The 23,768-nt window shown below is 37.3% G+C and overlaps 1 protein-coding gene across 6 annotated transcripts in view; it reads right to left on the reverse strand.

Moving 5' to 3' along the window:
* Window positions 1-453: 453 nt before the first annotated feature.
* SF3B1 (splicing factor 3b subunit 1) overlaps window positions 454-23,768 on the reverse strand; it is a 37,765-nt gene continuing 14,450 nt past the window's right edge. For 3 of the 6 annotated variants that reach the window (XM_070421757.1, XM_070421758.1, XM_070421759.1), the window contains 20 exons: window positions 20,520-20,690; window positions 17,132-17,369; window positions 15,654-15,866; window positions 15,441-15,562; window positions 13,740-13,937; window positions 13,540-13,641; window positions 12,833-13,012; window positions 11,740-11,826; window positions 11,345-11,615; window positions 10,940-11,085; window positions 10,698-10,844; window positions 10,426-10,551; window positions 9,748-9,969; window positions 9,277-9,459; window positions 9,085-9,196; window positions 7,742-7,862; window positions 7,292-7,423; window positions 5,372-5,644; window positions 3,092-3,308; window positions 454-2,830 (listed from right to left, as the gene is read on the reverse strand). In XM_070421757.1, the coding sequence (XP_070277858.1) occupies window positions 2,672-2,830; window positions 3,092-3,308; window positions 5,372-5,644; window positions 7,292-7,423; window positions 7,742-7,862; window positions 9,085-9,196; window positions 9,277-9,459; window positions 9,748-9,969; window positions 10,426-10,551; window positions 10,698-10,844; window positions 10,940-11,085; window positions 11,345-11,615; window positions 11,740-11,826; window positions 12,833-13,012; window positions 13,540-13,641; window positions 13,740-13,937; window positions 15,441-15,562; window positions 15,654-15,866; window positions 17,132-17,369; window positions 20,520-20,690 (3,420 nt within the window). In that variant the 3' untranslated portion in view covers window positions 454-2,671. Of the gene's footprint in view, window positions 2,831-3,091; window positions 3,309-5,371; window positions 5,645-7,291; window positions 7,424-7,741; window positions 7,863-7,887; window positions 8,144-9,084; window positions 9,197-9,276; window positions 9,460-9,747; window positions 9,970-10,425; window positions 10,552-10,697; window positions 10,845-10,939; window positions 11,086-11,344; window positions 11,616-11,739; window positions 11,827-12,832; window positions 13,013-13,539; window positions 13,642-13,739; window positions 13,938-15,440; window positions 15,563-15,653; window positions 15,867-17,131; window positions 17,370-20,519; window positions 20,691-23,768 lie in introns of those variants that run through there. The other 3 variants (XM_070421761.1, XM_070421762.1, XR_011472373.1) reach the window with 3 other exon arrangements.

Genomic DNA, 23,768 nt, shown 5'->3' on the forward strand with positions numbered 1-23,768 from the left:
TCCTCGGCAACAACAGACTAAATGATACACTAATTTTACCCATCCTGTGTGAGTCCTGCTTAAACCATCGTCTCCATTTTGCCCTCCAGACAGTATCCGAGCCATGTTTGGTTGTCACAGCTGGCGTGGGGGTGCTACTGGCATCTAGTGGGTGGACATCAATGATGCTGCTGATGCCCAAGATAGCACCCCCCAGTGAAGATTTATGTGGCCCAAATGTCGATAATGCCATGGTTGAGAAGCCCTGTGATAATGGTAGTTTCTGCTCCTTTTAACTTTATGCGATTTAAAAGACATCAGAAACCTATGTGGCTGCAATTTTTTCAGTTTCTTATTTGGTTTTTCAACATTAAGTTCCCTTACCCAAATAGGTATTATTAAAATGGCCCAACCACAACGGAGTGTAGCACGATGTGTAGTACGGCAGTAACAGAGTCAACTACAATCAAAAACTGGGCTAAAGACTTTAGATGTAAGTTTTATTCATTTGGTGGTACGTGATGCTCACATGGCACCATACAACAAATTTTAAAAATACAATATGAAAAAAATTGAACAGCTAAAGAGATCAATTCCATTAGAGGGCTTACAGAAAAACCAGCAAGAGCCCCCAGAAAGACCCACCCACTGTTCCCTTAAGAACATTAATTTCTTCCTGTTTAAGTTTGGCTTTAAGAAACACCAAAAGAAAGTGCAAAAGGAAGTTTTTGAAAGATAGTTAAACTTCACATAGCGTCTTTCACATGTCACAAAATGCTTTCATTATTCAACAAGCATATAAAATAATGCAAATATCTGTGAGCCTCTATTTGGTCCCAACTATGAAGGTCGTAGCCTTCAGTATTTCCTTCATCTCTGTCCTCAAACTATTTGCATCAGTAAAAAGTCACTTAAGGTGGCTAGTAGTCTCTTGCTCCACAGTGCCTCTGTCTGCAAAGCATTGAGTTTCCATAAAAACATGGGCCCAAGCAAACTGAAGTTACAGAAGTACTTAAAGTGAAAAATATAACTAAATTCCCCCAAGACTGATTTAAAATCAAATTTTGGCTTTGAAATCTAATTGTGTTCATTTTCATGATTACTAATTACTGAAGGCCATCTGTCAGAAACTATAGAGAACAGCAAGATTTAAAGTTGCAAAAACTTCTTAGAAAAATGACTTTGGAAATCGTGTTTTAGTACATACTGACCTGTTGTCACAAAGTTATTTTATACAAGGAACATAAGAAGTTACAAGTTCTTCCTGGAGAGTCAACCAATGCTCAATATTGATTTTGTAAGTCAGCCAATTACAAACTGTTTCTCATGTAACCTTCAAAACAGGGGTCCTGGGTGTTAGCAGGTCAAGGAACAAACCTCTTAGTCCCCGTGCGATTTTACTTACAGTGGCAGTCTCCCACGCCATGTGCTGCTGCAGAATCTTAGGTCCCCTTAAGAGTTCACAGAAGGGCTAGCATAGGGAGACAAAACAAAACAGCCATAGGTAGAAAAGGACAAAAGCCAGGAAATTAGGAAAAGTTAAAAATATACTTAAAGTACTTGCCAAATAACACTAATTATTGCCTAAATGCTTGGTTCCTCTAGAACGTAATGGCATTTCAGTTTATGCTTGACCCCTATACACCAATTTATCTAATTACTAAATGCAAAACTAAGCAGACATTTCAGCTGCTGCAATGGTGTATCATAGCACGGAATACATAACATGTACTGAGATGTCTCGCACCTTCCCCATTATACTGCATTAAGGGCCAGGGGCAGGTCAAAGGCACCTTTGCATCCCGTACACTAAGCACAGTGGCTGGTACACAGTAGGTGCTCAGCAGGTTATTTATTGAACACATTGTTTAGTGGCTTATGACATGGAAAAGAGCCCAAAGACTGGCTTATTCTAGTAGCATTCCTTAGGTAGCCTCACTCCCAATAGGTAGAAAGCAATCTTAAAAAGATACCTTCTCCACTTCCTAAATTCACACTCATCAACAGCTGGACATGACTTGAATCACTTTCCTTAAACGTGTTCATAAAGCATTTTGAGAATTCAAGAGATGAAAGGCGCTATGTAAGTGCAAAATAATAATATTCAAGACAGTTCAGCAAAGGTGATATATTTTCTATGGTGATGGAACAGTTGTGCTAATTTGAGATGAACACCCCAAAAGCTACTCTTCTCATTGTCATTATCAACAGAACAATAACATTGAATAAAGACGCCATATCACTTTATATAGTTTATATTCTGCTACTTTCTATAAACCAGGTGACAGAAAATGAAATTAAGCCATTTATTCTACACAAACCAATACTTTATCAAAGTTCCTGCATTTTACAAGTCATGTTCAAAAAACACACACAAGTTAGCATTTTGTACACAAATGTTTTATTTCTCAAACATTCCCTTTAAACACAAGGAATGAATTCTAAATCTTCATAAAGATGAATTAAAAATGAAACCCCTCCAGTATAGTGTGTGTAGTCCCTGTGTTCTTGGTCACTACTGGCATTTACTGTTTAACATCAACAACAAAGACAAGTTATTTAAAAATCATGCTACTGGATTTCTAGCTCTTCCTTTATGACCAGTTTTATGCTCATCTGCAATGTTTAAAAGTGTACATCACCAAGTCGAAGCAAGTATAAGGTGTGAAGTAGCTGTGCATTAAACACAAAATTATAAGATATAGTCAAGTTCATAACGAATATAGGTGTTCTTATCATCATTGTAGATTCTTGGGTAATGTGCTATGAGAGCATCCTGTGAACCAATGTAGATGGAGTTGTAAATTTTCCAATACACATCTCTGACCTTCCGGGCTGGGTGAAACAAACCCTAGAATAATTAAAAGATTACGTTATTTCAATTTTCAAAGAACATACACAACCTTAACACAACAAACCATAAATACATGATTCCAAACATTTCCCTTTAAGACAGAACAACTGCAGTGAACAAAGACAAAATCTAATTCCCCCTCCCCACAACTCTGTTGTCCCACGTGGCACAATGTACCCTATTAAAAATTAGGAACAGTGACTTAATTCAACTAAATTACTTTTTTCATTGAGTTATCTTTTCAAATCTTTAACCTACCTGTAAACAATACTGCAACATTCTACATGGTCCAATAGCAACTCTCAAGCCCTCCAGGGCTCCCATCACTGCCTGAATTACATGGGGAGATGTCTCAAACACATTGGGCCATACATAGTTCAACAAGTGATTCAGCGAATCTTCACAACCAAATCCATAAACCCCCAGTGACATGTGTTGCACCACCGCACTAGCCGTCTGTCTGTGTACAAGGTCCCTGCAATGGAAAAAAAAACCTTTTTGTTAGATACAGTCTTAGTTTTACAGGAAGTATTCACTACCCATTAGAAACTAACTGAAGTTCAGTGCATGGAAGACAGTCCTCCTCACACCTGGCATCTGATATGGAAAGCTTTTAGAGTGACTAACAGTTCTACTTGAGAACTTCTAATGACTCAAATCTCACCAAGGCTAAAAAATAAGCCATTATTTTCTAACAGACCTTTAAAAAGAGTAAGACTGTGAGAGCCTTGTTCAGTGTACATGTTAGTAGGCTACTAAATAAATAACAGTAATATCTCATCTTAAACTCTATAAATTGAAAATCTTTAGAAGTAATTCAATACTGGGATAAAATAGATAACAAAATTAAAATCAAATCCCTGACCTCATATGTTCTAAGTTTCATTCAAGAATGCAATTTGGTGCCCTAGCCGTTTGGCTCAGTGAATAAAGTGTGGGCCTACAGACTGAGGGGTCCCAGGTTCAATTCCGGTCAAGGGCACTACCTCAGTTGCAGGCTCCTCCATGGACTGGGCCCTTGTCAGGGTGCGTGCAGGAGGCAACCAATCTATGTTTCTCTCATATCGGTATTTCTCTCAGTCTTTCCCTCTCTCTCAAAGTCAATGGAAAAAATATGTTCAGATGAAGATTTAAAATCCTATATAATAAAAGCCTAATATGCAAATCGACCAAATGGCAGAACAACCAGGACATAAAAATGAGTTCATGCTCTTTGCCCTCAAAGGTAGTAGTTAGAATATCTTAAAGATAGAAGAAAAAAAATATACTTGAACTTTACTAGTATCCTTATTACTTTTATCTACTGTAATAATGTTTAATATATTAAGCTTCATACATAGCAAGGCAGTATTCCTCATTAATACATTTCCCAACTAAAATATTTTTCCTTTTCACTTAGTAATTTTCGACAACTTTGTCACCCCTCCACATGATTTTTAACTTCAGTCACACATCAGTGACTGCACTCTGATGCACAGACACATCTCACCAAAGAATATGGAGTAAGTATGATGTACTCCTAACTTTACTAGCTCCAGCTGGGCAGGCTTATAAAGAACCTGATCCTTATTCTGTCCCCAGGCCTTACAAGTTACTTGTGGTAACTTGTTGAGTCTGTTAAGTCTCCCTTTTGGAAGATCATTAATGAGTAACTTTAATCTGTAAACAAGTAACTAACTGAATAGGCTCTAATTTGAATAACTTATTTTTCCTGAAAAATATTGGCAATGAAACAGTCCCTTACTACTTAGACCTTAAACTTTCCCTTACATGTCCTTTAATTACTTTTGTGTTTAAAAATTATGTTAGTCCTAGATCAGTGATGGCAAACCTATGACACGCCTGTCAGAGGTGACACACGAACTCATTTTTTTGGTTGATTTTTTTTTGTTAAATGACATTTAAATATATAAAATAAACATCAAAAATGTAAGTCTTTGTTTTATTATGGTTGCAAATACCAAAAAATTTCTATATGTAACACGGCACCAGAGTTAAGTTAGGGTTTTTCAAAATGCTGACACGCCGAGCTCAAAAGGTTCACCATCACTGTCCTAGATGGTTAAAGGTATCAGGAATCTACTGTCAAATAACTCAAGCAGTAGTGTATCACATCACCATCTGAATAATTTGGGGCATACAATGGAAACAGTGTGGCTCTGGCCAGCTATGTTCAGTAGGTCAAAAGCCTAACAGAAACCTTTGCTTCATCTGCAATAACAAAAGCTAAAAAGATCAGGTCTCTGCCACACCAATAAGGTCATGCTCCTCATTCTCCAATTATTATGACTAGTTATTTTTAAAATAAAAGTTGATCAATTGCTGGTTTTCAAAATGTATTTAGTCTAACATATGAAAGGGAAGGGGGCCCTTGTAGCATTTATATTATTTGAAGATAACAATAGTCATAGTTTCATTCAGGGGAGCATTCCCCTTTAACTACATCATAACTAACAGGTCCCATAATAATTATTTCCATAAATTCTAAAATAAAGCAAGAATTATAACTATTTCTTGTACTTCATTCAAGTCACTTACCTATCCATTAAAGCATCTTCCAGTAACGGTGTGACAGCATAAATGTAGTCCTTGCCCATTTCACCGATATATTCGAACAAGAAGGAAAGGGACTTTAACACTCCGTTTTGAACATTGAGCTCAGGAACTCTGTACTCATTCATTAAGGCAGGAAGCACTGTGAAGGGTGAACATGTTTCAGCGACAATAGCTATTGCTACAGTGGTACACACTCTGTTCTGCCTTTCCTGAACTTTGAGGTTGTTTAAAAGTGTAGCCAACACATCATGAGGGCTGAAAAAAATAAATGTCAGCAAACTGTTAGATTACAGGTCAAAACTGTTTTCAGAGGGAAAAGAACAATGCAAAGAAATGAAACTACGGTAAGTAATCACTGGGAACTTAGTAATTTTATGATAAAATACAATATTTTCAAGTCACTGGCATTGTTTCTACTTAAGAACTTCATTTAAATTAAAATGCCCCATTTTAAAGAAAAATTCAAATGTATTCACTTTCAAAAGTAATTTTGAGTCCTTAGTAAATTTCTTTAAATATAAGGAGATTTAATTAAATGGTCAGATTGATTGAGTGTTCAAACCATGGCCACTAGAATGAGGCAACCTTACAGTAATACCCATGCCACAACACACAAAATCTTTTCCTTTTCTATCTTCCCTCCCAAATACATTTACTTAAATATTCTCCTTCTTTAAGCATTATTTGGCCACAAACTTAAAGGGACACAGGGGATAAACATTAGCACAACAGGTATTCATTGCGAATTTCTTGACTACATTAACTCTAAATACACACACTGATGCCAAACGTGGTGTGGTGGAAAACTTCATCTAATTAATATGACTTTAGCTATGTTTTATCGCTTGAAAATATTTGCTCATTTACTAACAAACCACATGGTACATTGTAGTACCTCATTTTTCTATAATGACTGTAGTTTGATTCTGACAGAAATGGAAGCAAATAACCTTAGATTTATTTATTTATTTTTTAATATATTTTATTGATTTTTTACAGAGAGGAAGAGAGAGAGATAGAGAGTTAGAAACATCGATGAGAGAGAAACATCGATCAGCTGCCTCCTGCACATCTCCCACTGGGGACATGCCCGCAACCCAGGTACATGCCCTTGACTGGAATCGAACCTGGGACCCCTCAGTCCGCAGGCCGACGCTCCATCCACTGAGCCAAACCGGTCTCGGCTAACCTTAGATTTATTAATAAAATAGCTATAATTCAGTTGTCTGTGGATTAATTTTTTAAAAATATTTTAAAAACACTAACATAAGCCCTGAATTATGCTGATTTTTAAATTAAGAACGGGCCTTAATATTTCAAGCATTATCCAAAAAAAGCACCAACAAAAATTTGAAATTATTTTGAGAGTTGTAGTTTCCCTCTCTGAAAATAACTCATTAAATGAAATTTAAAAACCTCCACCTGTTTTAACTCAAACTTCAATAACTGAAGGTCAGTGCATAAATAAGGTACTTTCACAACTGCATTACTCACATTATGCCCTAAAAGAAATTTCTACAGAAATAGAAGCATTTTTCAACATCACAAGAGGTTTACTACAAAATACATACATACATACATACATACATACATACATGCATAAATACATGAATGCCCTGGTTGGTTTTGCTCAAAGGTTAGAGCATTGGCCCACAGACTGAAGGGTCAAGGGTTCAATTCCGGGCCCTGAGTCAAGGGTGTGCGGGAAGCAACCAATCGATGTGTCTCTCACATTGATGTTTCTCTTTCTCTCCCTCTTTCTATCTCCCTGCTCCTCCTTCCCTTTCACTCTCTCTAAAAACCAACAGAAAAATATCCTTGGGTGAGGATTAAAAAAATATACATACATACATACATACGTGTGTGTGTGTGTGTGTGTGTATGGAAATAAATAGTACTCACCCGATGGCCTTTGCAATATAACCAAATGTGTTCACTGTGGCTCTACGAATAGCTTTTTTGTGAGCTTTTAAGAGCTCCAAAAGCTCAAAGCAAATCCTCATCCACTCCCTTGCTGACACATATTCAGCTCCCCTAAAAAAAAAAAAAAAAGTTAAATTTTTGTGCTAGTAAGTCTTAAAAGGTAAATTTACAAATCCAGTTCTCAAAACACAATTACCAACTCACTTTAAGCATTAAATAAAACAATTCCTCTTCAGGAAAGATAATTTAGTCTTAAAACTGTATTGCTAAACCCCCCAGTACCATCCAAATTGAAATTTCACTGAAAATATTAATACTGATAACCTAACCATATATACTAACATTAGCAATGTTAAGCAAACTTGCAAAGTAAATAAAGTGTTTAAATATGAAAACCAATACTGCTTATAAAAATGTTTAATCTCTTACCTGTCAGCAATACGCCCAACAAGATCAATACAATTCTCTTGTACTTTTTCATGCCTGTTTTTTAAGATGGGAGTGAGTCTAGGCAGCAGATCTTTAATTGGTGGAGTCATCTTATGCATACCTATTTAATAGAGCCAACGCACTGTCAATTAACATTTGAACCGCAATCTGTCCATTTTACCTTTTACTTAGCAATATAATACATGTGGCCAGGCATAAATATAAACTTACAGCTGCCTATGAAAAGACAGCTTATGTTCTGGCCAAACACAATGTAAGCCAGAGGTAGACATGTAAATTAAAGCAAAATTCTCCAGAAAGGGCCCCCTTACCCTTTAACTGCAAAACAAACAGATCTCCAGTCTCCCTGCAATGCAGGGCATACTTGGGTGGTATTTACACCTATGAAGAGAGAAAAAAGGAGGCAGCTGGCAGGGGCTCCTGCTCTAACTGAAATTGCTTGCTCTGATTCTCTCTCCATTGCTTTTCCCATGTTTCCCTCACCAACAATATGGTTTACAACTCCCTGCAAACTAGAGTCCCACAAGTGGCCAAGTAACTGATTTTTGGCCAAGTAGCTACTTTAAGTATAGAGGACAGGACTGAATTGGGGATTATATGTAAGTGCAATAGTTCAAAGATGTCCTATATTGCATAAAAACCCCTTACTAAAAGGAAACAGTGGCTTTCACAGCCAGCTATTTTAACTTCCTGCCCTACAGAAGTTACTTTTGCAATAGTCATATTCAATTATAATGAAGGATTAAACACGAAAGACCATTTATTTCAGCATACTTAACTTAAAAAGTAAAATACCCAGAAGTAAATGTAGTATACTTTTTAGTTTGGGTTAGAAAACTGAATGGATAAAGAACTGGATATAAATAAAAACAAGATAAACAACTTAAACAATTCACTTTTCTCCCTGGTTATGTTCCTAACACTTGAAAGAAAGCAGAAAAACCTGCCATCAGCACTTATTAATTCAAGGTTGAATAGATCTATACTTCGTCCAAAAAACTAAATTAAAACTTCAGCGTTATCCAACTGCCCCCAAATATATTTCAGGCAAGACACTTTTTGAGCTGTGACTACTCCCACCTCTCCTGTAGGTCCTAAATTTGCCCGCTTTTCTCTTTTAAAGTAAAATATAAATGGGTTTGGGAGATAAGACTATTGTGACATCACCCCGACTTAACTATAATTTTGAAGTACTTTAAAAACAGGTACCGGAAATCATTACTCAACCCCCAAGTATAATTCTATAATTTACTTAAAAAATAAATAAAAGAAAGTTAAAAACCAAAACCAAAAAATTCTTACATGACCAGCAAATTCCATACCTATTACATTCACAATGGCCTTCAGTGCTCCAAGAATGCTGCCCAATACTTCAGGGTACTCTTCACCCAAATACTCATACAAAACAACACCCAAGTGCCCCATCAATTTTTCCTGTAATAAATAATGTTAAAAGGTTACTATTCACATTAAACTATATGGTGAAGAAGTAAGTATCTGACATAAAAGTTTACCTCTTGGCAAGTCTTCATAACAACAGCAGTTCGAGAGATCAAGTCAGCTGCCTGTTGCCTAACTTTTGCGGATTTGTTATTTAAACGCCACAAAACTGTACCACAGATCTGAGGCAAGTAAGGTTTCACCCGTTTGCCAAGTGCATTGACCACTGTGCCAAATCCGTTCAACATTACTGAGTCCTAAAAAAAAAACAAAAAAAAAACGAAAACTAAATTCTTAAAAGCTACATTCATTGGGAACTAGAATTCAGTTTGTGACTAAAAGGTTGAGATATACTGATATTCAGTTTTTAACAAAATGATATCTAAAAATTTAAGGTAGAATATTTCCACATAGCTAACTGAACGAGAACATGAACATTTAAAAATTACTTCAAATTCAATTACTCTTTAGTTATGTGCTGGTAAATAACATGCTTTTTTATAGTATGAAAGTCAGTGGCAACTTGTCCTAATTAGTATCATTACCTCTGTAGTCTGTTCTTGAAAAGCATAAAGAATGCCATCAATCAGTTGTTCTTCAAGTTTGTGATCAATATCTGCTGCTCCCAAGTTGCCCATAATCTTCTCAATTGTTTCCATCACCATTTTTCTGTACTGTTCAGCTTCATCTTTCAGATCATCCACGATCCTGGATATAATTTCTGCTGCTCCTACTTTGTTAGCCAACTCCACAGTAGTATCAACTAACTAAAAGGGGGGGGGGGGGGGGGAGGCAGCATTGAATTTATTGTTCTTTGGAAATAGACAACATGAAAAGCAAAAGTTCTAAAAATACTATTCAGCTAGTGAGCATGCTGAGAACTATCAACTCCTATTTCTAAAACTTAAGAGAAAGATAACCAAAATAATTTACACTTGCGTCTAAGTCGAGGTGATTTAAGGTATTACATTCATATTTCCCCAGCCAGACCAAACATTTCATTAACTAGACAAAGACATCAATTCAGAGTTGGGTTATGTACACTAGAATGCACAATCAATATGGAACTTACCTGACTAAAACCCATCTCCTTTCACAATCAAGCACATACAAACTATGAGGTAATCAGGGCAAAAAAATAATATGCAACATGCACTCAAACTAACTAAAAAATTAAGTTAGTTGAAAGGATTTTAATTTTTTTTTTTACAATGAAAGCTTACCTGTCGATAATTTCTTCTATCTAAAGCCATTCTGTGTTGCCAGAAATGTTTAAAAAAGGGAGGAAGAATCTCTGTTTTAATGTAGTTTGCTTCTACACCATCTGTTCCACAGCACTGCTTTACCACCTAAAAGGTTAAAAACAATAATTGTAAACACAGTCCTGGTTTAATATGTAAGCTTTTTAAAAAAATGCTTTGAAACTCTCTTTGAACCATAAAACACACCCAATTTAGATGAACAACCTGGAACAATAATAATTTGGGACAATTACCTTCAGCACAATTTTCTTCATTTCTTCATCAGGAGATTGGAATTCTCGAATAAGGATTAACATCACTTCTCTAGTATAGTAGTTGGCATATTCTGCATCCATGAGAGGAATAAGATACCCAATAGCCTTTAAGAAGGCAGCCAGACCCTATTTTAAAATAAACATATATGTACTTAGTAAACTAGAATTAAGTTGCATTAGCTTCAATGAGTAGGAAAAAGAAATCTAATTGGTGGATCTACCTTTCCTCTGTGTTGGCGGATACCCTTCCACAGAGGCTTCAACACAGAATCAAAAGATTCGATACCATAAGGAGTTGCTGCTTCAGCCAAGGCAGCAATGGCCAACGCACTAATGGTCCGAACTTTCTGCTGCTCATCCACAAGACCTATAAAACCAAATACAGGTTTTAACTAAGCAACAATATTACTTAATTTCCACATAATCTAGCAATGTAATCTAACTGCATAATCTGTTCACATTAGACAAAATTAGGCAAAAGCGTTAATAAACTGCAAACTATTAGCAGATATTATAAATCCCATTATAAACTTTATGGTGATTATGCAGTTAAATCACTCCAAATCAGGAATGCAAATTTAGGACACCTGTCTTATAAAGATAGACAAATTTATATAACAACTTACCGTGTTCAATGATTTCAACTAAACTTCTCAGATGTGGCAAGATGGCACAGCCCATCAGAATAGCTATCTGCTGTACAATCTTAATACCAGTGTGTCTCGCTTGCCAGGATTTCTTGCTTTTGCACACAGCTTTTAAGAAGGGCAATAGTGAAGGAATGCCCAGGGCAGAAGCTACAACAGCAAAAGCTCTAGCTGTTGTGTTACGAACATATTCATCCATATTATCTATATCAGGTCTCATGGTAGAGATCATAGTAGCCAGACCAGCAGCCTAAAAGGTAAGAAAAAGGGATAGTCATGGGCTGATAACATTAACCCTCAACCATTTCTTTGCAAATCAAATAATCCCATCTACAGATACCAAACTTTCTCCTCTAGAAATATAATGCAAATACCTTTGCCAAATTAGAAATAATCTCTCGGCCTTCCACTCTAGCATAGTAATCTTCATCAATCAGCAATGGTTCAATGACCACAAGGATCTGAAAAAGAGAAAGAACTGAATTTCCACACCAATTACCGATGTCACCCTTGTAATAGAATTAAATTTAGGAAAATTTGTTAAAGCATGTCATTTATGTAATCTAAAACCACAAGTATATAGAACTCATTTTACTAGAAAATGTACTTTGTTTTTTAAAAAGCCATACATCTGCACTTTTTAATTCTACTGGTTTCAGAGAGAGGAAAGGAGAGGGAGAGAGATGGAAACATCAATGATGAGAGAATCATTGATCAGATGCACGCCCCCTACTGGGGGAGATGATCGTGACCTCCTGGTTCATGGGTCAATGCTCAATCACTGAGCACACAGGCTGGGCTGCACTTTACAATTCTAATCCATAACTGCCACAAGCAGGAACAAATGTTTAACACTAAAAGCCATGCTATCAAAACAGATTTTCTCATCCTAATCTAGTATCAATCAAGCAAATAAAAAAAATGAGTAGTAATATGAACCCATTTTAGTAAAGAGGGCAAAATGTTACGTCTATCTATACAGATATTTTTATATGTGTGATACATGCTTGGGAAAAGAAAAATGTCTGGGAAGACATGTAAATTGAACATTGATAACTCTGTCTTGCAAGCTGGTAAAATTTCCCTTTTTATTGTGAACATATAGCATTAGCTATTGCTTTTATAAGAAATTTTAAATTACACAAATACATATAAGTTGGCAAAAAAAAAAATTCATTAATTCCTTTCATATTAAAAATATCAAACCAGCCTTAGCCAGTTTGGCTCAGTGGATACAGTGTCGGCCTGCGGACTCAAGGGTCCAGGTTCGATTCCGGTCAAGGGCATGTACCCTGGTTGCGGGCACATCCCCAGTAGGGGGAGTGCAGAAGGCGGCTGATCAATGTTTCTCTCTCATCAATGATTCTAACTCTCTATCCTCCCTTCCTCTCTGTAAAAAAAAAAATCAATAAAATGTGTTTTTTAAAAATATCAAACCACTAGAAACACTACTTGAGAATAACAAACCTTATGCACATATGGTCGAACTAAGTCATCAAGTTTGTATAATATTCTATCAATAACTTTGACAAGCAAATGACGTTCTTGATCCTCAAGTGTAGGAGACATCAGTAGAGGAAGGATCTGATTAAACAAAGGACCAGCTCCAAACTCACGAGCTTTATCAGTAATCTGACGCAATGCAGCCTGGGGGAGAAAAAGAATAAAAGGTGTTTCTTTGTAACTAAGCATTTAGAACAAGCCAATTAATCCATAATTGTCTGTAACTTCATCTTTACAGGCATTTTACAGAGTAGCTTAAGTTCATTTCCATTAAAACTACTCTGAAGTGTGAATCCCTATGACAGAAGTTCAATGTTTCAGTTAATAAAAGGTAACAACAATGGAGCCACTGGAGTTATAAAATTCCTTAATCTCCCTGTAAAAGATTACCTGCCCATCTTCAAGCCATATAGGGTACTATTACAATTCCTCATATAATCCCACTAATTTCCTTGAGTCTTCAGCATGTTTTAAATGCCTTAGGAAAAAAAAGAGAATCTCATTTTTCGATATCTCTATTAGCATAAAATTCCTTGATTAAAAAGCTAGGTCCTTCTTATTACATATCTTTATTTCACTCATACTATGCCCTTGGGTAAAGCTGAAGAAGTTAATACATTTCTAAACATAAAATTATAATTAAGATGATGACTTAATGAATTGGCACTTACCTTTCTCATTGGAGGTGTACCATTCTTAATTTTTAAAAGCAATTTCATTATTTTTCTCTCTTTTTGCTCTTCTGGACTAAGTGTTGATTCATCAACATCAACCTAATACAGTAAAAAGAAAATAATTTAAAGTTGGACTGAGATATTGATTTAAAATCCCTAAATAAAGGTATTATTTTATTTTTACTATTATCACTTACCAAAAGTTTATCAAAGTACTGAATATCATCAGGTTTTAAAAAGGGAAGATTTCCAGATGGTTGGTCGTTGACACTTTTCATAGTTCTGTCTTCAGTTTGCATGTGGAAACCAGTCATACCACCCAAAGGTGTTGGAGTGGCCGTGAGCTTTCGAGCTGGAGTTCGAATAGGAACATAACCAGCTGGAGGAGGAAGTACCTAAGACAGTTAAAAAGACAGTTTAGGATTTTCTTGATTAACTAAAGATGAATGTAATGAATAACATTTGCACTTAAAAAATATTTTACAGTTTATTAGCTAGGAAGCTTTTTGCTTGGAGATAGGAATTACTACTATCGATCCCATTTTTCTATCTTGATTGTAAGTTTAAAGTATATATGACAAATATTCATATTTCTCATCTGTTAATAAAACTTAAGTATATTAGAACTGTGGGAAATTTAGGAAAATGAAGCATATTATAAAATTCTGATCACTTTCAAACATTAACATATATAAACATGTGGGTTTTAATAATAAAATAAAAATCATCACACCAAAATCGTCTTAAATATTTAAGTCGCTTTACAGAAATCAAATAAATGCATGCAAACTAAAAACATTTACCAAAGCCTTGTAAAATACACACCATTTGAGTAAGTCAAAGAAATTTCACTGAAGATGCACTAAAGAGGATTTTTCCCCTCCTTTCTATTAAGGAAATCAATGACTGCCGAAACCGGTTTGGCTCAGTGGATAGAGCGTCAGCCTTCGGACTGAGAGGTCCCGGGTTCGATTCCGGTCAAGGGCATGTACCTGGGTTGCGGGCATATCCCCGGTGGGGGATGTGCAAGAGGCAGCTGATTGATGTTTCTCACTCATCGATGTTTCTAACTCTCTCTATCTCTCTCCCTTCCTCTCTGTGAAAAATCAATAAAATATATTTTTTAAAAAAGGAAATCAATGACTGACTGCAATTGACAACACAGGCAGTCAACACAGGTGCAGAATATGTCTACACCCACTTTATGGGTGACTACAAAAAGTTATAAAGCAGAAATTCATAATACTTAAACACCTTAAAACAAACCTAATAAGGGGGAAAAAACATATGAACTGTTAAAAAGCAATGGGCATTGGCAGAAAAGGCTCTGAAAAGGCCGTAAGTGATGTAGGTTCCAGCCCTGGTTATGAAACCATCTACATGCCCAGACTGCCTTTTCAGACTAGCAAATGGTGATCCTTGAGCCCCAGGGACCTACAAAATTTTATAGTTAAAAATAAACTTCAAATTGCTATGGTAAAGAGAGAATATTCTGTGTTCACTGGCAATCCATGAATTTGTTACATACACAAAATCTTGTGAGGCACCAAGTTAAATAATCCTAACCCAATGTGAGCTTAATCCTGGGATCACTAATAAACTGAAGCAGCAAGCTATTCCATACCCCCAAATCAGCATTTCTCAAAGCATATGGTCCTAGAAGTCCAGGAGATTTCTCACCTTCCAAAAGTAATAAAAAGTTCCCTGTAATTTATTTTCACTCCTATTACTTTTTGGAACTGAAATATACTTGGAAACAGCTAAAAGAATGTAATGGTAATAGTAAGTTTAGACAAGGTCAGTGCAAACCTGACTTATAAATTTCTTGAAAGAATACTTAAAATAAAATTCCTATTTTATATTCTAAAAACCATCACATTCATATTCCATGTTATTACCTTATATCCTTCTGGAAACATAGCATCTAATTCTTCATCAGAAAGTGGGCGATTTCTCTCATCAATTTCTCTCTCCCAACGCCAAGCCTGAAGCTGTTCAGGAGTCATACTCATTATGTGACCTACGGAAAAAGCAAACTTCTGTAACAATCTATAGTATAAATATTTACCACTCCACAAGTCCTTTGGATACCAGACAGCCAGGAGTTTTACCTGGAGTAGGGGTAGCCATGTTCATGGCTGGTGTGCCAATTGGTGTTTTCCCAGGGGTCAGAACAGGAGTGCTTCCGCCCATCTGACTAGCTGGTGTTTCATCCCAACGTGATTTCCTTTTACTGGCTCCAGGAGTGGGTGTTTCACCAATTGAATCTCCACCTCGATCTGTTCGAGGCGTCTCAGCCCATCCACTTCCATGCCCAGGAGTATCTTTAAAAAAAAAAAAAAAAAAAAAGTGTTAGTGTCTAAAGTTTTAACCGTCAAAAATTTAGTTTTTATTCTCAAACAGCTAACATACTCAAAGTGATGAATTTCAAAAGCAGAATATTCCCAAAATGCGGGCCCATTTTAGGTTTAAACGTTTCAAATTTATCCTCCCCCTTCACTAATTTTTATTCCTTTTCCACTGACAACAGAAACAATACCTAGCAAACATTAAGGAATGGGGAAAAAAAGTATTTTTTTAACCACCCTTAATATCACAACCACTCTGTCTCTTGAGCCACTTTTCATTTCCCCATACAGCTGAGCTTGTTTTGTGTGTAAATTCTATACTGCTTCTTTTATCCACTGCATGGCAAGTTCTCTCCGTATCATTAAATATTCTGCAAATAAATTTTTAAAAAATATTCTTATTGATTTCAGAGAGGAAAAAAGAGAGAGAGAAACATCAATGATGAGAGAGAATCATTGATTGGCTGCCTCCTGCACACCCACAACTGGGGATCGAGCCTGCAACCTAGGCATGTGCCCCTGACCGAAACAGAACCCAGGATCCTTCAGTCCACAGGCCAACGCTCTATCCATTGAGCCAAACCAGCCAGGGCTGTAAATAAATTTTAATACAGCAGATGTACTACGAAATCTTAACTTGCCACAGCTCTCATAAAGTTAAAGAAATATAGCTTTAAAGGGTTAATACAAAAAAAGATTTGGGAAAAGTAATAAATACAGAAAGTAGAGTTTAAGGAGACAAAAATGGGGAGTTATTACTTTATGGATATGGAATTTGTTTGGGGTGATGAAAAAGTTTTAGAAATGAATAATGGTGATGGTTGCACAACACTGTGAATGTACTTAATGCCACTTACTTGTACTCTTAAAATGGTAAATTTCTTATTATATATACTTTACACAATAAAAAAAAGGTTATGATCTACAAACTTTACTTCTTCCTAATGTTTTTCTTAAATTTTAAATCTCCTCAAGAAAGGAAAAGAATTAGGCATATGATCTGCTCAGTTGTTTTTTTAAGTATTTACTGTTGAAAGTATTACATATGTGCCTTTTTATCCCTCCATTGACCCCCTGCTAGCCCACCCCTGCCACCTGCCCCACTGCTCAGCTATTCATCTATCCCTAAAGCAGCAGGTTATTTGCTTGTCTAACCAGAATAGAACAGATTTGGAGCTATAAATACACCACTCATCAAGTCAGTATTTCACCCAAACAATGTCAGACTCCAGTAGAAGTACCTCTTTCTGTCTTGGGGGTCTCATCCCAGCGGTTTTTACGAGCACTGGAAGTTGCGCCTCCGTGGCCTGGTGTTGCATGGCCTGGTGTGTCACCGCGTCCAGGAGTAGCAGCTCCCGCTGGTGTGTGACTTGGTGTAGGATCCCATATTTTTGAGCCTGGGGTTGCTCCAGGAGTCTCACTTCCCTTTGCACGACCTGGTGTCTCATCCCATCTTAAGGAAGGGGTATGTCCAGGGGTCTAAACAGAACAAACACATTTTATTTCACACACCTACACACCCACATAAAAACAACTAAAAAATTCCTGTTAAATTTTAAATGTGATCTCACTTATATGTGGAATCTAATGAACAAAATAAACAAACAGAAACAGACTCATAGATACAGAGAACAGACTGACAACTGTCAGGGGAGGGAGGTGGGGGGCTGGGTCAACGGTATGATGATTACCAGAGGGAAAGGGGGCTAAGGAAGGTAGAAGAGGGTAAAGGGGAGATAAATGATAATGAAAAAAGACCTGATTTGGGTGGTAAACACAATACAATATATAAGACGTTGTATTATAGAATTGTACACTTGAAACCTATATAACTTTATTAACCAATGTAACCCCAATAAATACTAAAAAAAATTTTAACCAACGCTTTAGTTCCTTTCTCCATAATTTGTTTTATTTATTTATTTATTTATATTTATTTATTTATTAGTACTCACCAGAGGATCTTTTATTTATGTCTTTTATTTTTTTTTGTTAAGCCTCACCTGAGGACACTTTTCCATTCATTTTTAGGTAGAGTGGAAGAGGGGAAGACAGAGAGAAACATCGATGTGAAACAAATCGATTGACCGTCTCTGACCAGGGCCAGTGAAAGAGAGAGAAACATCAATGTGAGAGAAACACATCAATTGGTTGCCTCCTGCATGGGCCCAGAATAAGGCCGGGGGCCAAGGAGAAGCCTGCAACTAAGGTATGCACCCCTGACCGGAAATGAACCCGGGACTCTATGGTCTGCAGGCCAACGCTCTATCCCAAGTATGCCAAACATGTGGCCCATGAATATTTTTGTGGCCCAGCCAATGTAACGGTATGTAAGAAACGTTGTAATAAAAACTTCATAACTTAATTTTTTACAATATCCTGTTATGCATAATTATTACAGCGTTCACTAATAACTGATTACTATAATCGTGTTGCATTCATTTCCCTTCCGCACAGGTGCACCATTTCTCAACACTAATACTAGCAGCGAATATTTTAGCAGCCACGTCATTACTCTTAGACTGACTTGTTTGGTGTGCACAACAGGAAATATTTCACTTTCGGAGAACATGAAAAATAGGTTTATTTTTGTTATGCTTATTAATCTGTGCACTTACTCAGTGTCTGGTAAGTTAATGTTCAAGAAAAAAATATTAATTAAAATGTTCTATTATTTTATGTTAACAATGACTCATGTATTTCAGCCCTTTGTATTCAGCATGTCTCTTATCAAAATAAACCTACGTTTCTATGAAAATTGAAGCTTTTGTTTTTTTTGAGGCCCACATAAACTTAAACCTTGTTTATTTGGCCCATGTTAGCCTTTGAGCTTGACATGTTTGCTCTATCCACTGAACCAAACTGCTAGAGCTATTCTCTATAATTAAAAGTTAGAATAGATTATCGTTCTGTTTAAAAGATACGTACTTTCAAAAAAGAAAAATAAATAATACGTACTTTCTAGCAAGTATGTTTACGACTAACCACAATTTAAAGTTTTAATTTGGCGCCAAAACCGGTTTGGCTCAGTGGATAGAGCGTCGGCCTGCGGACTAAAGGGTCCCAGGTTCGGTTCCGGTCAAGGGCATGTACCTGGGTTGCGGGCACATTCCCAGTAGGGGATGTGCAGGAGGCGGCTGATCGATGTTTCTCTCTCATCGATGTTTCTAACTCTCTATCTCTCTCCCTTCCTCTCTGTAAAAAGTCAATAAAATATATTTAAAAAAATAAATAAATAAATAAATAAATAAAGTTTTAATTTGGAGCAGTGAAGAAAGCCCTCATTTTAAAAATATTGCATTCTAAGTATGAATCTTAGTTTTGTCATTACTAACCCCGTGACTTTTGGAAAGACACGAAGGTTTCTCTGTCTAGATCTGCAATCAAAGAATTTCAGTATTATATAAGTAGTTCTCAAACCCACTGAATTTTCACCAAGAAATACTATTTTTGTGTTTTCCTTCATTCTGTGTTTATATATTCGATTAATATAAGACATTTTGGATCACGTGGGTAATTATAGCTAAATATTGCAACACGATTTCAATCCTTAAGATTAATTTATATTTACAATCACATTTGCATTACTCTGATGCTGGCAGGATCGGTGAAAAAAAAATTAGAAGTGAATTTAAGTAATCAGCCGAAACCGGTTTGGCTCAGTGGATAGAGCGTCGGCCTGCGGACTGAGGGGTCCCGGGTTCGATTCCGGTCAAGGGCATGTGCCTGGGTTGAGGGCACATCCCCAGTGGGAGATGTGCAGGAGGCAGCTGATCGATGTTTCTCTCTCATCGATGTTTCTAACTCTCTATCTCTCTCCCTTCCTCTCTGTAAAAAATCAATAAAATATATTAAAAAAAAAAAATTTAAGTAATCAAAGGTTCCACAGCAATTTACATGGAAAGACTAAATAGTAGGTAAGGGAGGATGGAAGATAAGCAAGTGATAGCAAAAGAGCCTGCACAGTACAGACAATACCATATGTAGCAACACATTAGGTGATTCAGTGTGATTTGTATTTAAATAATGACATAAATATTCTATAGGTTTTGTACTATACTTTTTATGTATTTGTTTTAAAATTGGATGCTCTACCCAACATTAAAAGTTCTAGCTAGCTTTGTTTGCAAACTTGCATAAATACAATAAATTTAAAACTCATTATTTTTCCCTTTAAAAAGATTCTATGTATTACTTAGAGTTGGGAAATTTTCCATTAGGTGAGTAAAGCACATAATTTGTTCAAAATCTCAGTTGGCACCTTGATCTTCCAGAACTCTAAGAAAATATATGTCTGCCCTAGCCGGTTTGGCTCACTGGATAGAGCATTGGCCTGGGGACTGAAGGGTCCCAGGTTCGATTCCGGTCAAGGGCATGTACCTTAGTTGCGGGCACATCCCCAGTAGGGGGTGTGCAGGAGGCAGCGGATCGATATTTCTAACTCTCTATCCCTCTCCCTTCCTCTCTGTAAAAAAATCAGTAAAATATATTTTAAAAATGTGTGTGTGTGTGTGTGTGTATATGTCTGTTTCTTAAGCCACCCAGTTTGCTATCGTCATGAAAGCAGACAATACATTTCATGTGAGAAAAAAAAAATTATAATAGTATTAAAAAATACAATGTAACCACCTCTGCTTGATCCCAACTTGACAGCTTCTTGGGAGTGGCACCAGGAGTCTGATCAGCTGTTTGATCCCAACGGCGTTTTCGTTTTGAGGGAGGTTGGGACGCTGCTGCTCCATTGACGACTTTCAGTTCTCCAGCTTTAGCTTTTTCTGCTAGTTGTTGCCTAATTTCTCTCTGAAAATAATTGAATAATCACTGAGTATCTTTAAAACGTTTTCAACATATTTTCATATCATTAGTACAAACATTTCTATTTAACATCATGTCATTCTTCACTCACTCTCCTTCCTATGCTAGTGGTAGTCCTGGTCTTATTTTCCCTCTCTTCTCTGTATTTCGTTTCATACAACGTCCTTCTGCACAGTAGATGAGCAAGTACAGAATTTATAACAGAGCACCCTACTCTAGACAGTGAAGCAAATCTTCAGCCAATGGTAGAGAACTAAAATGCTTCCACTGAAAAATAGTTTTATTTAAAACTCATATAAACAGCAAATCAGAATATGTAACAAGATAGAAAAGTGGTAAAAAGTGAAAAATTTTAAGTTATGGTTTTAATTAGGTAAATATTATATATAACATTCCAACAAATGCATTTAATTTCCATCACCCCACTTAATTTAAACAATTATATATTTATAATAAAGTTATGAAGGCTAACTACTGAAACAAAATGAAGCAATTTCTGTAAGCCAGCAGGAATTCTTCAGAATTCTCCAACCATATCCAAACTCAATTTTATGGGAGAATTAGAGGTTTTTCAAGGAATGGTTTAACTACTTGGCTTTTTCCTTACACACTGGCTTCAGGTACACACTATCATCCTCCCCACAGACATAGTCACTAGAAGAAACATATGTATGTATATGGCCAAGGGGCCAGGGACTAGAAAAGGACAGAAAAAATGATTAACATGGGAGGTAGTAGCTCTCTCTGCTTCCTGTTGCTGTGTCGGCAAGGTGGGGGAGCCGAGCTAGCTCGAATAAAGACTCTTATGCTTTTGCATCGGACTGGCTGGCTCCCTGATGTGGTTTCTTGGGGATCCTGAAATCTGGGCATAACATTTGGGTGCTCGTCCAGGATCCCCAAAACCATTGAGGGACCCCCCCAATCCGTAGAGTCTGACTGGCCGCGGTAAGTGTCTGTGTGTTGTGTATTCTGTTCTGTGTGATATATGTTATCTCTAAGGGACTTTTCCTGTATCTGGAGGAATGGCTTCTAGATGGTACTCACCGTCAAAACTCGGACTGGCTAAGGGTTCGAATCTGGCCTATCTTTTAAAAAAGGTAGAAGAGAAGCATTCCTAGGCAGCTTTCTACTGCCTCTGTTCAGGGACTTGTTCTGTATCTGTTCTGTGTGAGCTCGCTTCTGAAATCTGTAATTGCCCGCAATGATCTAAGTGGACGCACAGGGGGATCAAGGGCGGGAGGAGTCGGGGGACGCCTCGACCCTCCATCTGGAGGGGTGTAGTTTTGCTTCCGCGGAGTCGGAAGGTCTGTAGGAACCCCCTCAATCTGAGACGAGGCGGGTTGCTCCCGCCGGTTTGGCGTAAGGCCATCGTCTAGTTGCTTCCATGGAGTTGGAAGGCTGTTCTTTGGGGCCCTCTGTCTGTGTCTGTGTTTTTCTGTTTTCTGTGGACTTACTGGACAGATGTTATGGGACGGACTCAGACTGCTCCTTTGGGTATTGTGATTGATCATTTCAAGGAGATTGGGGGAGGCTGTAGAGCTCCCTCAGGAGTTGGGAAGTTGTTATTGTTTAAACTCTGAGTGAATGTCTGGTGAAAGTGTGTGAGTGTGGAGGGAGGGGGCCTGCCCTCTCCCCTCCTTTGTGTGGCTCCACGACTTCGGTCAGGTGGGCATCTGAGTGAGGATCTGTGAAAACAGGTCACCCCCTCCCCAAGTAAATGCGTCTGGGATTTCTGTGCACGTGTAGAGAGAAAAGCTGGCTTAAAACTAATGCGCGCACTGTCCGATTTTGGATAGAGTTTTGAGCTAGAGTCTCTTTGCAGATGTGCAGGATGGAGCCCAAGACTGATCATTTACCCAAAGGAAAAAAAAAAAGGGATGCTAGCTAGATTCTAGACTGATTGAGAAATGCTGAATATTTTGACTTGCCAGCTAAAAGTTTAAGGTTCGGATTGAATTGGGAAAATTTGTGTAATTCTGGTAACTAAATGCCTTTGCTTATTGATCCTGATTTGCAAAAAAAAGTGTAGACAGCCACCATTTTGGGCTGCATGACTTGGCAGCCGCTATGTCAGCCACATGACTTGCTGCTCCCCTGGGGGCCGCCATCTTGAAACAGCAAAGGCCCCTCCCTCTGATTTAGTCAAGGGTGGAGCTTTAAGGTGGAGTTTTATGGGGCAGGAAGTGTGCTTGCCTCACGGATTTATTTAATACTATTTTTAAGCTAATCTGTTAAATCTAGAAAACCCTGCTTTCCTTAAACTAAGGGCAATTACAGGTTATGTGTTCCCTCCCTAAACAAAAGTTAAATAGCTTATGTCAAAGTCTTAAAAGGGACTGATAGCAGTAATCCAATTTCTAAAGTATTATTTCAGGTAGAAACTGGTTTCATACTGGGCTTAGAGGGCACATTTTTCCTTTGCCTGGGAGGGACAGCATAGCTGTCCCAGGATCAGAGGGCTCCAGTTAACTTATCAACTCAGTGTTCTGGAGACCCAGGACTGTAATTTAGATAACATGCCTAAGTTTAACCCAGGTTACCCATGGGCTCTAGATAATATGTTAATCAAACTAGGTTATCTGTTGGTATTTCGTGCTGTAAATGTGGCATGCGCCTGTGTAAAAGTGTTTTTGCTTATTCCTGTTTTGTTTTGTTTTCTCCTGTGGTGATTCAAAGTTTTTAATGGGAAATGTTATCTGTCTTTATTGAAAATTGTTTAGCTAGTGAAATTTCTGTTTGTGTCTAAAAAAAAAAAAAAATCAAAAACAAAAAAAAACAACCACAGGCTTGATTTCTTTGAGGCTGAGTGCTCTGACCGATAGCAAAGTACCCTGAGCGGCCGCTGGGATCTTTCCCTAAGGGCGCTTGCTCTCTGTCAGAGGTGGAATCGGCCCGCCTAACTAGTAAACATCTCTGTCTGTTTGTTTGCTGAGAACTTTGATTTGCTATGTGATATTCTGTGCTGGGTTGGGATTTTGAAATTCTGGGGTAGATTTAAAAGGTATTTGTGGATTTTCTAGTCTGATTGGGACATTTAAGGGTGGGGCTCACAGTTCCTCAGGG

The sequence above is a fragment of the Myotis yumanensis genome, unplaced genomic scaffold, assembly GCF_028538775.1.
Source record: "Myotis yumanensis isolate MYYU_CA2020_CCGP unplaced genomic scaffold, mMyoYum1.0.hap1 SCAF_8, whole genome shotgun sequence".
Lineage (NCBI taxonomy): Eukaryota > Metazoa > Chordata > Mammalia > Chiroptera > Vespertilionidae > Myotis > Myotis yumanensis.